Consider the following 15,237-nt stretch of genomic DNA (forward strand, 5'->3'; position numbering starts at 1 on the left):
ACTGTTGACTTACAAATATTGATCTAGAAAGTCTCCAAATTAAGGATTTAAAAAAAAGACTGTAAATATAGAGATGATAAACACCAGCAGGTTGTCACTAGTTAACAATGATTATTTCTGGCTATTGGTGTTGGGAGGTGAAGAGAAGGATATAGCAGAGGACTTCCACATTTTATTTAGTGTACTTTCCTCTCCTAGAGTATCTATGTAACTAGTATAAATTCATCCCCACAAAAAATTGCTAGAGTAAAATAGGTGCAATTCATTGCTATAAGACAGTAGATATAGATTGGAACTGGTCTGGGCAAATGGGGACATATAGTTAGACACATTATCCATAGTGAGACTATATTGACAACTTAATTGTTTAATTGTAAAACCCAGCAATACTTTGCCAACCATTATCTGGAACTGGAATTAGGAAATCATCTTATACTGGACTTCTGTAATAATGGGAGAAAATTAACTCAAATAAGTCAAATTGGCTTTTCTTTTTTCTTTTTTTTTTCAGGGGGTTGTTTGCTTATATGGGGTCTCCATGCAGTCCAGGCTGGTCTCCAACTCCCGTGGAACCCAGGTTAGGCTTTAATTCATGACCCTCCTGCCTCAGGCTCTTTCCCAACTGCTGGAATTATAGGCATGTATAAAATGCTTGCCTTGTGTGGTGTTTTTCTATCTCTTTTCAGCTTAGTAAAAACTATCTTCAGTTTGGTATACAGACCTCTAAAGATGGGATAGACCAATTTGTACAAAGGTCTTAGAACCTTTTGAGAGGAAAGAGCCTGAGCCCCCTCACTCATTTCCTCCAGATACAAATGTAGAGGAAATCTACTGCCTGCTGTGTATTGATGGAGCATCACCAGCAAGAAAGGAACCAAGACTCCCACATGTGTTCCTATTGAAATAAGGAATGTTTGGTGCGGCTGTCACCCTTAGTTTTAACAAGGAACTGAAGCTTGTTTTTACACTGCTTCTAGTGTAGATTGTGGTTGGAGGCACGAGCTTCTTTGGAACCTGCCAACCTGGCAGGGACTGATGCTCTGGGACCCAGAGCTACACACATGAGGATGAACAACTAATGGAAGTGCTGACTCTGATCTTGACTGAGGACCTTCAGACATCTACAGAAGAAAAGCAGTAAGAACTGTATGTTACCAATGGGCCAACATTCCCCCAGAGAAGCCGTGCAGAGATGCCACAGTGACATGAACTGATTAGACGGCTCACTTCTTGTACCTGGATCATTCTAGAATGAGTAAACCCCTATGATTCCTTGACCATGAGGAAGGTCTGGAGGGAAAGACACAAGGAGGGAAAAGTTAGAAACTGGGCTTTTGATAATTGGAGCAAGTATGATCTCAAGCAATGGCTAGACCCCTGAAAATGCCACATGATGCATATAGACTTTAAAATGATCACCGTATGTCACCCCTGGCAGACCCATAGTGACCATTTTAGTTAAAGTAGGCATAAAGAAAACATTGAAGAGCAATTGAAGGAGGTGACAAAGGGTGAAGGAAATTTGGGACCTAGAAAACAGAAGTCAGAGTGAGGGCAAGCTGGCTTTGCAGACATCTACTCACTGGGCTGATGTGTGTTCCAGTGTGTGTACTGCACCGGCTCAGATCTCTGTCCTGTGGTCTTCCAAGTGTATTCTCCTGTATCATTTTGGTCCTGAAGAGCTATCCAAAAATAACTGTCTTTTGTTTTTGCCACACTACTGATCAAACTGGTAATAAAAGCCTGTTCAAACCTTGAAAGGGGAGAAAAGGAAACGGTTATATTAAGTTTCTGGACAATAAAAACGTCGTTAAAACATAATGAAGTGCACAGAACGGCAGTAGAGTAAGCATTTCTTGTTAATTCTCTAGAACACAGAGCAGGAAAATACATGAACACCCTTATATTGCTAATAGATGCCAAATGTCAGTGCAGTTCTCAGAAACACATGAGCAAAGGTAATGTGACTTACAAACTTAATTCTGGTAATGGTTTTAAGGAAAAGAGTCCAGGTCTGCTTCCACAGTATAGTGGCAGCCTCCACATACACAGCAATACATCTCTTGGAGAAAGATATCTATTTTATAATTAGCCACATACTACATACTGTATCATAATGAACATGTGTTACTGGAGACAGGAAGAAAGATGAAGGACATTATGCTTTTCTGAATGAGCATTTACTACCACAGGGCTCATAATGGCCACTCCTCACACTGGCTTGGCAAGAAAGGAGGTAGAGAAACATTTTTATGGCCCCCAAATTAGTCTGTTCACAGACATATGGAGCCCCTGGCTTATTCAAATGTGTTCAAATGTGCATTTTCACTAAAGATATATTTCAACCCTAGGAACAAATCTAAGACCGTCTACCAACTAGAATTTTCCCCAAGCAGCCAAATGAATTAGTGTCCAATGATTGGTGGAAATGCTCACTTTCCAATATGAACACATTCAAAGTAGATCTAGAAACAGATATGCACTTCCAAATATAAATACAACTAAATAAAGATCATGAGTATCAAAATTTAGCTAGCCTTGAACTTAAAGCTTAGCTTGAAACTATCTTAAGAAATTTATTTTCAAAGCATATAAAGTTAGAAGAAATTTCAAACAGTGGGTGACTTCTGGCTAGATCTCTGAATCAAAAGGAAATATAAGGCTTGATAAAATTATCCAAGAAACCTAAGAGGAAAGTAAATTAGATTTTTAAAATTCAGTTCTGGATTCTTTGTATTACATGCATTCTTAACTTGCTAAGGGGAGCAGAAGCGACACTAATGCTTAAAAATAGAGGAACCTCAAAGGAAGTATTGGAGGAAGACAGGAGAACAAAAAGCAAACTAAGTCCTGCAGGGACACCTCAGCAATGTTCAGTGATCAGAGGCACCCATGGTGCTCACCTGGGCAGAGAATGAGGGTTCTTCAGGCTTCAGTAAATATTTTCTGCAAATGCTCTATCAATAACCAAAATGGCACACATTGAAATCAGGAAAGTTCCTTTTAACCACACCTTAGGCAAACCTTACACAAATGTGCTTCTGAAAGAAGATATATAAAGCTGAACACTGTTTAGACACTGTTATCATTTTCCTTATTCTTTATTAGTCACACTGTCATAACAGCATGATGCCATAATGGAAGATCTGCACCCCTCTGGGGCCTGGAATTGCTGTTTTAGAGGTTAGTAAAGTACACCCCACAGGTGCTGTTGCTAGGGACCACTATCACTGTGCTGGTGCTAAGCACAGGAGTGGCTGGGTTTTCCATTACTTTCCTCACAGCATTAGCAGACAATACTGAGAAATGACCTTGGCTGTAGACTTGGCCTCAGGTATCATTATTTATGACAACAGTGTTTTTGTGCCCTGTTGGTTATAGATTTATTTAGTCCACTCTGATTTACTACTTTATCTCTGCCACTGCTTGAGATAATAGAAACATGCTTTTTATTTGTTAAGTATATTTCTAAGGAGTGCAACTAATACTCAAACATTTAATTCTAAAACTTTCAGATCAAAAACAATACTCGTTTTCTTCATCCAGTTTATAAGATGGCACCATTAGTAAAATAATTAAACAAATGTATCTTTATTCTAAACCAAATATAGCCTTCTAAACAGTCTTTAAAAGTCTGGATAAAGTGCATGATCTTGTACGAGCTCTTGAGTATCTGCTTTCAGTTGGTAAAGAAACAAGATCACATTTTATGTTCTTTACCACTTATTGTCTGGCTTCAAACACTAGACAGGTTATTAAAAACTCCAGTTATAGGGGGCTGGAGAGATGACTCAGCAGTTAAGAGCACTGGCTGCTCTAGCAAAGGACCTGGGTTTGGTTATCAGCACCCACATGGCAGCTCACAATGGTCTGTAACTCAGGTTCCAGGGAATCTGACACCTTCTTCTAGCCTCCTCAGGCATTGCATGCATGGTGTGCTTACATTCATGCAGGCAATACAGTTATATAAAATAAAAAGAAATAAAAAAAGTAAAAACCTCTGGTTACAACAAAATAGAAGGTAACCTTTCAAAGGTTTCAAACCTTTATGTAACCTTTATGTCATATGGCCATTTTGCTTGATTTTATTGATGTTGTAGTCAAATGCTGTTACAGTTTAAGAAACCAGGAATCATCATGTATGTACAGTTTTATATTATCAGTTGAATCAGGACAGAAGGATAGTATGTTACATAGAGAAAATTCAGTGAAGTAAAAAGAAAAGCTAAGCAAAGTATTCCATTTACCATAGCACCCAAAAATGAAATACTTAGGAATAAAGTTAAATAAGGATTACAAAGTCTTAAACACCAAAAATTATATAATGCTGAATAAAGAAATCAAAGACACAAAATGAATGGAAAGCCAGCCATGCTTGTACCTTAGAATGCTTACTATTATCAAGATGTATGTACTTCCATATCAGATCATATTTTCAATGCAACCACTATTAAAATCTTAATGACCTTTTTTTTTTCAGAAATAAGAAATTCTAAAGTTTATGTAGATTTTCAAGGGATCTTGAATAACCAAAACAACCGTGAAAAAGAATGAAGTTGGATGTTTCATGCTGAGGTTCTGATTTTAAAACTTACTCCATAAGTACAGTAACCAAAACAGTATTGTACTGGCATAAAGATGGATGTATAGGTCAATAGAATAAGCTAGAAAGATCACAATAATATACCTTGCATACAAGATCAAATAATTTCCATTGAGGGCATCAAGACCATTTGATGTGAACGTTCAGTCCTTTCAACAAGTGCTGTTGAGATAACTGTATATGCATTTGCAAAGTGGGACCCTTAGCTTACATCATGTACAAAAATGAACTCAAAGTAGATCACACACTTAAACATAAAAGCTAAAATTGTAAAATTTCTTAGGAGAAAACACATTGGAAAACTTCATGGCATTGAATTTGGCAATGATGTCTTGGATACAATGCCAAAAGCACAGGCAATAAAATAACAAATGGATAAACTGAGCTTCATCAAAACGAAAACCTTTTGAAATTCCAAGAATATCATCAACAAAATGAAAAGGCAACCACAGAAAGAAGAAAATATTCTAAGTCATGTATCTAATAAGGGTTTAATATGCAGAATATACAAAGGACCACAGTTAAACAACAGAAAAGCAAATACTCTAATTTTAAAAAGGGAGAAGGCTTGAATAGAAATTTCTCTAAAGAAGATATACAGGTGATCTACAAACACATTAAAAGGTGTTGAGCAATGCTAATCATCAAGAGAAATAAATTACAGCTATGACAGTCCATGTCATACCCAGTTAGATGATTACGATAATAAAACAAAATAAAGTGAAATAACAAGTATTGCTCAGAATGTGGAGACATTGGAACCCTGTGCACTGTTGGTGGGGTATGAAATGGTGCCATCATTATGGAAAACAGGGTGGCATTCCCCAGAATATTAAAAGTGGATTTATCACATGATCCAATAATTTTCCTTCTGAGTATATACTCAGGAGTTGAAAGGGAGGACTGGAATTTGCATATTCATGTTCAAAAACAGCATTATTCAAAATAGTCAGATGATGGAGGCAATCCAAATGTCTATTGATGGATATGTTGAAAAACAAAATGTGTACATAATAGAATTTTAATTAGTCTTAAAGGAAATTCTGACACAGGCTGCAATGTGGATAAATCCCAAAGGCATTATGTTAAGTGAAATAAGCCAGAACAGCAAAACAGATATTTCATGATTCCACTTCTATCCAGGACCTAGAATGGTCACATTTAACAAAAGAGAAAACAGAAAGATGGAACTTGAGGTATTTATTGCTGAATTAATATGGGGGTCTCAGCATAGGAAGGCAAAGTATGTTCCAGAGACAGATGGTATTGATGCTGCAGCAATGTGAATGCATTTAAGACCACCAAAGTGTCACTGAAAGTGGTAAAAATGGTAAATTTTATGGCACATGTTTTACCAAATTAACTGAAATGGTGTTTGGTGGGATATGGTTATTTCTAGGAAATGGCAGAACTATACAGATGCTTGAAACAAGGCAAACTTAAACCAAGGAGAATGTGAACTACTACAGTGTTTCTCTCTTGGGGAAAAAGTTACAAAATCAATTTTCATTTGTATTGTTTTGTACTGAAGTTCCTATAACTGATTGGTTCATGTTTCATTGACTTGGGTGTCATGCATGTAGACTATTTGTGGTAACATGCAGTTCAAGTTTTGCATTTCCGCTGTGTCTGGAAACAAAGTGACCAGACCTGAAAAAGCTTTGTAACAGTAGGCCAACAAATCAAAATCTGTTGTTTGGCAACAAAGGTCTGTTTTTCTTCCTCTCCATATTCCACAAGGTGTTAAAAAGTCCTACACCAGAAGCAGTTGCCCTATAACAAAAGAAATAAGTAATTTGTAGCAGGTTGGTTTTAATTGCACCCATCAAATCTGTCGCTCCACCAAGCAGAAGAGTGGAAAATCAATTAGCAGCTATAAGCCTGGGAGCTGGAGAGTGGACTGCCTTAACTCATACGGAAGCTCCCTAATGGAAGAAAATGATTCCCAAGTCTGCTTGTAGCCACTTCTGGGTTTGGGAACAGTGCCCCCACACTGTCCAGCTTTCTCAAGCAGGAAATATCACTGGAGAACATGCTAACACGTATTACTGGAGCTTCTTCCTTGATGGGATCAGAAAAACAACAACACAAAAGACCACCACTACTACCAAGAGCACAGGGGCCTTCCTTCCCTTCCTATGGTGGAATTATTGCTTTGGATGCGGTCTTGTTAGTGGAGGTGTGAGCAGTGCTGACTTAGAAATTACATCACTGATCTCATATAATCCTGTAAACTTGCTTAGGGACTGGGTGGCGTGCCAGTGCAAGGCAACCTGGACGGGCCTGGTGGCTAAAATTAAGAGCAAAATGTTTATCTATGCCACACTTCTGCTTTGGAGTCTGACCGTACGGGAGTGTTGGCTGCTAAATATAGTTTCTCCAAGAAAAATTTTCAAGTGTTCGTAATATTCTCTTGTATCCGGTTTGGGAGAAATGAGACATTTCTTCCTCAGAAACCTCCCATCAGTTGAATGAGGTCCCCCAACAGCCGGTAGAGTGTGACACATTTGAACACTAACATTTCTGCCCTGACTTGGGTCCCATGGGCAGTCTGAGCAACTTGTAATGCACGTTGGGTTTCCTCATTCGTCCTGTTACCCACCTTCTTCACGTGTTTCATGTATGTTTGTTCTGCCTCTTGAGCTTCTGTTCTGCAAGAGGCACAGTTACCTCAGTAAAAAATTTCCTAATAAACCCTTGACTATTAATTTTTTGCATGGTAGGATAATGTGTGAAAAGTAATTAACACCAAGTAGGGTATGTGACAGGCACTCAATGAATATTCAACAAAAACGAAAACAATGAGACATAAAAAATAAAGGAAACAATTAGATTTATTTCCTTCAATGAAAAACATTGGGGTTATAATTAACAAAGGAGTCTAGTCTCATTGGTCAGCCTTCTGTACTGTCTCACTGGGAGACTTGTGACCCAAAGTGCTCTTGGAACTTCTGGGGTGGCCTAGCAAGCTGAGGAAAGACAGGTTTCCTTCTCCCTGGAGCTGTACCTGAGAGGGAGACAGACAGCACTGAGATGCAGGAAAGCTAGTGCTGTACCACAGTGAGAGCCATGATGCTGTCAATCCATCCTTCAGGGTGTCAGTCCCTTCCCCTGAGCATGAGCACAGTCCTGAGCACTGTGTGAAGGAAGAGGTGGAAGGAGAACAGACATACCAAAGCCTGTGGATGCTGACTTCCAATGTGGGGAGAGCAGAGAAAGCATGCAGGACCCATCTGCAAATCAGACTTGTGTGTGAAGCATCTCTAGACAAAACTTAGCATCATCTACTCTCTTTCCTGATAGTCAGTGGAGGTTTCTTACTTCTATTTATTTATTTATTTATTTATTTATTTATTATTTATTTATTTATTTATTTTGTTCTCCCTGTAGCCCCAGTTGACCTGGAACTTGATATGTAGACCAGGCTGGCCTTGAACTCAGAAAGATCTGCCTGCCTCTGCCTCCTGAGTGCTGGGATTAAGGCATGTGCCACCACACCTGGCTGGAAGTTTTTTATTTTTCATTTGAGTTAGGGTCTGGCTATGCTGCCTAGACTACTCTTGAACTTGTATTCAAGTGATCCTCCTGTTTCACCCTCCCAAGCAGGTGGGATACACTCAGCTTTTCAGTGGTATTCACTATCTAACCCTGACTAGCCTGGAGCTCTGCCCTACCCCAACCCCTAGTGCTGGGATTAAAAGCATGAATCACCAAGTCTGGTTCAGTGATATTTTAAAAGGCAATGGCCCTGGCATGAGGGCAAGTGACCCACTTCATTGGTATAGTTTCCTGTGGAACCACTGAAGAGCTCCATCCTGCGTCTGACATAGGCATGAAAAGAGATGGAGGAATTGGTCTCCCAGCCTTCACTGTTCTGTCCTCCACACTGATATTGACAAGAACCACCTTTGTTAGAGGTCTTTTGTCCCCTTTCACACATCTATAGCATGTTTCACTTTGTATAGAGTACGAAAAGGTACCATCTCTCTGTTAGTGTCAGGAAGATGCCTGTGCACAGAGCAATCAACATCTAAATAAAATACTCTTAAGAAGCATTAACACGTCCTTTACTTTCTTTATATTCCTTTTTCTGTTGAAAGCAGGAGCAACACAACTTATAAACATTACATTTAAAAATACTGTTCAATGACATTTTCTTCTCATTATAAACAGAAGACAAAAACCAAATACAATTGAATATATTATCAAAGCTAGATAATTAATGAAATTCTTGAAAAGTAAAAGTCATCTTAAAATTTATTACTTGTCATTCAAAAATCAAGTTAGAAATAACATCAGATCTAAATTCATCTCAACAAATACATGAAATCATTTAATATTCTACTGTACACATTCTTTAGGTTTGGACAGGCTTGCAATTACCTGCTGGTGATGGTTGCGAGAGCAGGAGGACAGTAATAACCGCTGGATGCATGCTCAAAGCTTCGAAGCACTGTGTCAATTTTGTAGCAAAATTTACCATGTCTCTCCCATCCCTTAAAAAATGAAAAGGAAAGGAGACCTTAGCAGACCACCTGAGAGTGCCTGGATCCGGCCTCTACCTGGTGGTGAGATTCCTCAAATCACGCTGCTGTGCCCAACCCCCTGCATTGGGACCACATGAGGCCTCTCCCACTTCACCAGGGTTAGACCTCTGTGGCCTACAAGAGGCCTGAGACCTTAGCAGACTGCTTGACAGTGCCTAAATTGGGTCTCCCTTCAGCAAACTTCCTAAATTGTGTTGTGAGTCCCCACTAGTAAAGGTCCAGATATTAGAAGGAAGCCTGAGTGTACCTGACTGGAGCCTGACTTGTGCTTTTGTGGGAGCTCCTGAGTAGCTGATCTGAAGACATCAGTTTCCTCCAATATAAAATCTGAGAGAACCTGAAACCTATATACCCAACAAGGAAACAACCAAGGCACACCAATTATACAAAGAGAAACAGATTTCAACTCAACAAAAGAAGACTTGAGTTTCATACCAGAATCACAAACAACAAAGGAAACCCACATGCCAAAATCACAACAGAAAAATAATAATATGAAAAACCAAAACTGCATGTTCCCATGAAACTCCACCAGTCCTGTAGAAGAGATCTACAAGGAGAATCCCCCTAGAGATAACCCAGGATGCAGAATTTAAAAGAAAAATTGTAAATATGATCAAGGAATTCAACGAATTTAAAGAACATATGAACGAACGAACAAACAAAACAAACTAAAAGAAGATAGGGATAAACTTCTGACTGAATTCACAAAAGAGATAGAAATATTGAGGAAAACTCAGGCAGAAATGAAGAAGGAAATGAAAACTCAATAAGCCAATTTGAATCAACAGAAGAAAGCCTCGCCGATAGAATGAATGAAATGGAAAACAGAATATCAACAATGGACAATAAAGTTGAAAAATTGGACTGCTCAAGCAAAGATTATGAAAAATTAAAAAATAAACACAGGAATGGAATTTGAGGGAAATGTGGAACACCATGAAAAGACCAAATCTATGCATCATATAGGTATAAAGAAAGGAGAAGAATTTCAAGTTAATGGTGCTGACCAGATCTTAAACAGGACTGTAGAAGAGAATTTCCCAAAATTAAGGAATGACATCCCCATACAAATATAAGAAGCACATAGAACACCAAATATACAGGGCCAGAAAAGAAACTCTTCACAGCACATCATAGTAAAAATATTAAACGTACAGAACAAAGAGAGAATACTGGAAGCTGCAAAAAAAAACCAAGTCACACACAAAGGAAAACCCATCAGAATTACAGCTGACTTTTCAGTGTAAACTATGAGAGCCAGAAGAGCCTGGACCAAAGAATTCCAAGTTCTAAATGATACCAACCCAGAATACTTTACCCAGCAAAAATGTCTATTATAGTTGAAAGAGAAAGAAAAATATTTCATGACATGAATAGGCTGAAAGAATACATGTCCACAAAACCAGCCCTTCAAAGAATACTTGAAGCAATACAAAGAATGGAGAAAGGAACAACTATACTCCAGGGGCAACAGAAAGAAATGAAACGAAGGAATAATCAATGAACTGAACTCCCCAGTCAAAAGGCACAGGCTAGTTAAATGAGTTAAGAAACAAAATCCATGTTTTTGTTGTCTTCAAGAAACCCATCTCACCTTCAAGGACAGGTACTACCTTAAGGTGGAAGGATGGAAAAGAATATTCCAAGCAAATGGCACCAAGAAACAAGCAGGGGTTGCAATTCTAATATCTGAAAAAATAGACTTCAAACTAAAACTAATCAGAAGAGATAAAGAGGGCCACTTCATTCTGATCAAAAGAACAATTAACCAAGAAGATATTACAATCATGAACCAAATTCTGGTGCACCCAAATTCATATAAACAACATTACAGGACTTTAAGACACAGATTAACCCCAACTCAGTAACAGTAGGGAACTTCAATACCCCACTGTCTCCATTAGACAGGTCAACCAGACAATGAATAAACAGAGAGACGTCTGAATTAAATGACACCAAACATCAAATGGACCTAATTGACATCTTCTGAATATTCTACCCAAGCACCAAAGAATACACTTTCTATTCAGTACCCCATGGAACGTTCTCAAAAATTAACCATGTGATGGTGCAGAAAACAAATCTCAACAAACACAAAAAATTGAAGTAATTCCACGCATTCTATCAGACCTAGTCACTACACAAACTCATGGAGATTTAACAACACACTCCAGAATGATGAGTGAGTCAAAGGAGAAATTAAGAAAGAAATAGAAGTATTCCTGGAATTCAGTGAAAAGGACAACACAACACAACAAAACCTCTGGGACACTTTAAAAGCAGTCCGAAGAGGGACGTTTACAGATAAAACGTCCTAAGTGCCTACATTAAAAAAACAAGAAAGAGCACAAATAAATAATTTAACATCAAAGCCCAAGACTCTGGAAAGGTAAGAACAAATGAAACCCAAATCCAGTAGACAAGAAGAAATAACAAAAATCAGAACAGAAATTAGTGAAATAGAAACAAAGAAAACAATACAAAGAATCAATGAATCGAAGAGCTGGCTCTTTGAATAGCTAAACAAGATAGACAGACCCTTAGCCCAGTTAACCAAAAGAAAGAAAGAGCAGATTTAAATCAACAAAATCAGAGATGAAAGCAGAAACATCACACCAAAAGATCCAGAACATCATAAGAGAATACTTTAAAAACATATACTCTATTAAATTTGAAAACCTTAAAGAAATGGATGGATATCTGAAATCATGGGAACCACCAAAGCTAAATTAGGAAGAGATCAACGGTTTAAACAGATCCATAACATATAAGGAAATTGAAACAGTAATACAAAACCTCCCGACAAAAAAAAATCCCAGGCCCAGGTGGAGTCACAGCAGAATTCTATCAGACATTTAAAGATCTGCAACCAATACTGCTTAAAGTATTCAAAAAGATAGAAGCAGAGGGAGAACTCCCAATTTCCTTTTATGAAGCCAGCATCACTCTAATACCAAAACCACAGAAAGACACAACCAAATAAGGAAAGATCCATATCCTTAATGGACATGGATGCAAAAATTCTCAACAAAATACCTGCAAACCACATACAGACACGCATCAAAAAGACCATCCACCATGATCAAGTAGGCTTTATTCCAGAGATGCAGGGGTGGTTCAATGTACAGAAGTCAATAAACGTCATCAATCATATAAATGGACTCAAAGACAAAAACCACATAGTCATCTCAATAGATGCAGAAAAGACCTTTGATAAAATTCAGCATGGGTTCGTGATAAAATTCCTAAAGGGAATTGGACTGGAGGGAACATACCTCAACATAATTAAAGCTATATACAACAAACCCACAGCCAACATCATTCTAAATGGGAAAAAACTGGAAGCATTCCCATTAAAATCAGGAATCAAAGATGTCCACTATCTCCACTCTTTTCAATATAGTGGTTGAAACTCTTCCTAGAGCAATAAGACAAGAGAAGGAAATTAAAGGAGTACGAATTGGAAAGGATGAGGTTACATTATCCCTTTTTGCTGATGATATGTTATTACACCTAAGAGATCCCAAAAATTCTACCAGAAAACTCCTAGAACTCATTGGCACTTTCAGTAAAGTGGCAGGTTACAAAATTAATCTACAAAACTCAGTAATCTTTTTACATACCAGTAACAAGCAATCAGAGAAAGAGTACAGGGAAACCCTCTTATTCACAATAGCCTCAAATAAAATAAAATATCGCCAAATAAACCTGACCAAAACCATCAAAGATTTCTACAATGAAATTTTAAATCTTTAAAGAAAGAGATTGAGGAAGACATCAGAAGATGGAAGGACCTCCCATGCTCATGGATTGGAAGAATTAATATTGTGAAAATGACCATCCTACCAAAAGCAGTATATAGATTCAATCCAATCAAAATCCCATGACATACTTCACAGAATTAGAAAAAAATCCTTAAATTCATATGGAAGCACAAAAGACCCCAGATAGCCAAAGCAACCCTGAGCACAAAGAGCAATGCTGCGGGGATTACTATACCAGATCTCAAACAATACTACAGAGCTATAGTCATAAAAACAGCATGGTACTGGCACAAAATAGACACAGAGATCAATGGAACAAAATTGAAGACCCAAACCTGAGTACACAATGGAGTCAGCATACACAAGACCCATGTAAACTTAAGCAGACAAAAACTCAGCACAGAACTGTGGAAATGAACAGCAGGCCCCAATCTTAATTAAAGGGTTATTGGCAGCTGATTACTGCTGTGTGAGAATGAGCTGATCTTCTTAAAGGGGAGAACTCTAGATAGACTGACTAGATCCCAGTGGATGAATTTGCACTGAGAGACATCTGGGCACAGTAACTTTACATGGTAGACCTTAACATGAATAACAGAAGGTATGCATTCCAGTGTGGGTAGGGGGCTATGGGAGGTGCCAAAGGGAAAGGGGGTATGAAGATGATTTTCTCTATGAAATACACAAAATTCAATAAAAATAAAGTAAAAAGAAAAATTAAAGACACAATTTGATTTAGTGAAAAACTAAGAAAGCTCCCCATCCCACAGTCTCATTAATCTCATTAATCATGTATACATCTTTTTTTAGGACCCAATCAAAACTCCTTGAATTTTTGTCTTGCTCACTTGATAATCAGTCTGCCTAGAATTACCATCAGCTGTAGACACTTCTATATTTAGCTAGTTCCTTATTTTATGTTTTTAAAATTTAACTAACTTAAAAACTTAACCACAAATGAATATAAAGGGAGAAACATTGTAAAACAAGCAATAAATAAAGTTGTACTCGCTCAAGAAATACCATTCCTTCCCCTCTTCAAACTCACGAACTCTTCCAAATGGTTTCTACATTTGGGTAGAGAGTCAGAGTGATGTTATGGAGGGCGAATGCTGCATTGGTTTTAATCCTGGCTTCCCCACTAGGCCACTTCATTTATAAACAATGAATGCATTTTAAGAAATCTATTTTCTCTCCAACATCTAGTCTTCTCAGCTGTTAAAGTGGGGATAATTCTTATAAGTTGTCATGAGACTTAAAATGAGATAATGCAGGGAGAGATCTTTGCCTAGAGCCAGAGAATTGGTAGGTGCTATGAAGACATGTCCCTAGGTCGTATGGTTGTGTTATAGATTGTTCAGCTTTCTTTCATGTTGACTGTTTGAGGTTTTACTGCTGAGACTCATGAGATTAGAGACTTATGTAGAGTTACTGCCTGCTGTGTCAACTGGGCCTGGAATACAATGATATCCAGTTCTTCCACAATCCAGGATCGTTCTTGTTGTTGCTGCTCTTGTTGTTTTGAGCCAAGATAGCCCAGGCTAGCCTGGCCTGGCATCCCTCAGTTGCCCAGGCTGGCTCAAACTTGTGATCCTCTTGCCTTGGCCTCCTGGGTGTTGGTATTATTAGAGCATTGAATTCAGCTAATGTAATTGGCTTGTTGTTGTAGTAGTTTGTTTCTTTTTTCTGCTATGGTAAGGGTGGAACCCAGGGCTTTTTTTGCATACTTGGCTAGCATTACCACTGTGCTGCACCTGCAGTACCAGTTTGGTCTTGTCTGGATCATAATGCTTCCAATTAGAAAACAGCCTCCAAATATATAGTCACATTATTCCTAGATTAACTGGTTGACATTTGGAGGAGTAATAAAGTAAGTTTGGGCACTCAGACAAAAATGATATATGTATAGGTTAGCGCTGTTGGAGGCAAGGAGGGGCTCTGTTCTTTAAAATCATATGGTACAGGAGACAAATATGCATTCAAGTTCATCTAAGTTATTTCAGTTCCTTTGCTTTCAATATTATTAAATCATTCATATGTATCTAGCTTTACTTATTCATCAGTTTAAAAATACTCTTCATTTTGTGCCACACTGATGCTTGCCAGGTCTTGGTCAGGCACAAAATAATTTCTAAAATATTTCTTGCAAAAGGTCTCAGTTTTCAGTTAATTACAGAATACTTTAATTTAAAAATCAGCTATTTTAGTTGAAAAACACCCCAGGACATCAGCAAATCACAGAGCTCCTGCATCCATTAGGGGGCTGCTCTGGTTTCCTCCCCTTCATTCTGCTCCCAGGTGTCAGTGTGTAATGACAGTT

General features: G+C 38.1%; 1 protein-coding gene across 1 annotated transcript in view; it reads right to left on the reverse strand.

Moving 5' to 3' along the window:
• Pla2r1 (phospholipase A2 receptor 1) overlaps positions 1-15,237 on the reverse strand; it is a 134,532-nt gene that overhangs the window by 57,044 nt on the left and 62,251 nt on the right. The window contains 2 exon segments of the mRNA XM_029569698.1: positions 1,584-1,753; positions 8,987-9,099. Coding sequence (XP_029425558.1) covers positions 1,584-1,753; positions 8,987-9,099 — 283 coding nt within the window.

Source organism: Nannospalax galili, unplaced genomic scaffold (genome assembly GCF_000622305.1).
Source record: "Nannospalax galili isolate Female #2095 unplaced genomic scaffold, S.galili_v1.0 scaffold540, whole genome shotgun sequence".
NCBI classification, from domain to species: Eukaryota; Metazoa; Chordata; class Mammalia; order Rodentia; family Spalacidae; genus Nannospalax; species Nannospalax galili.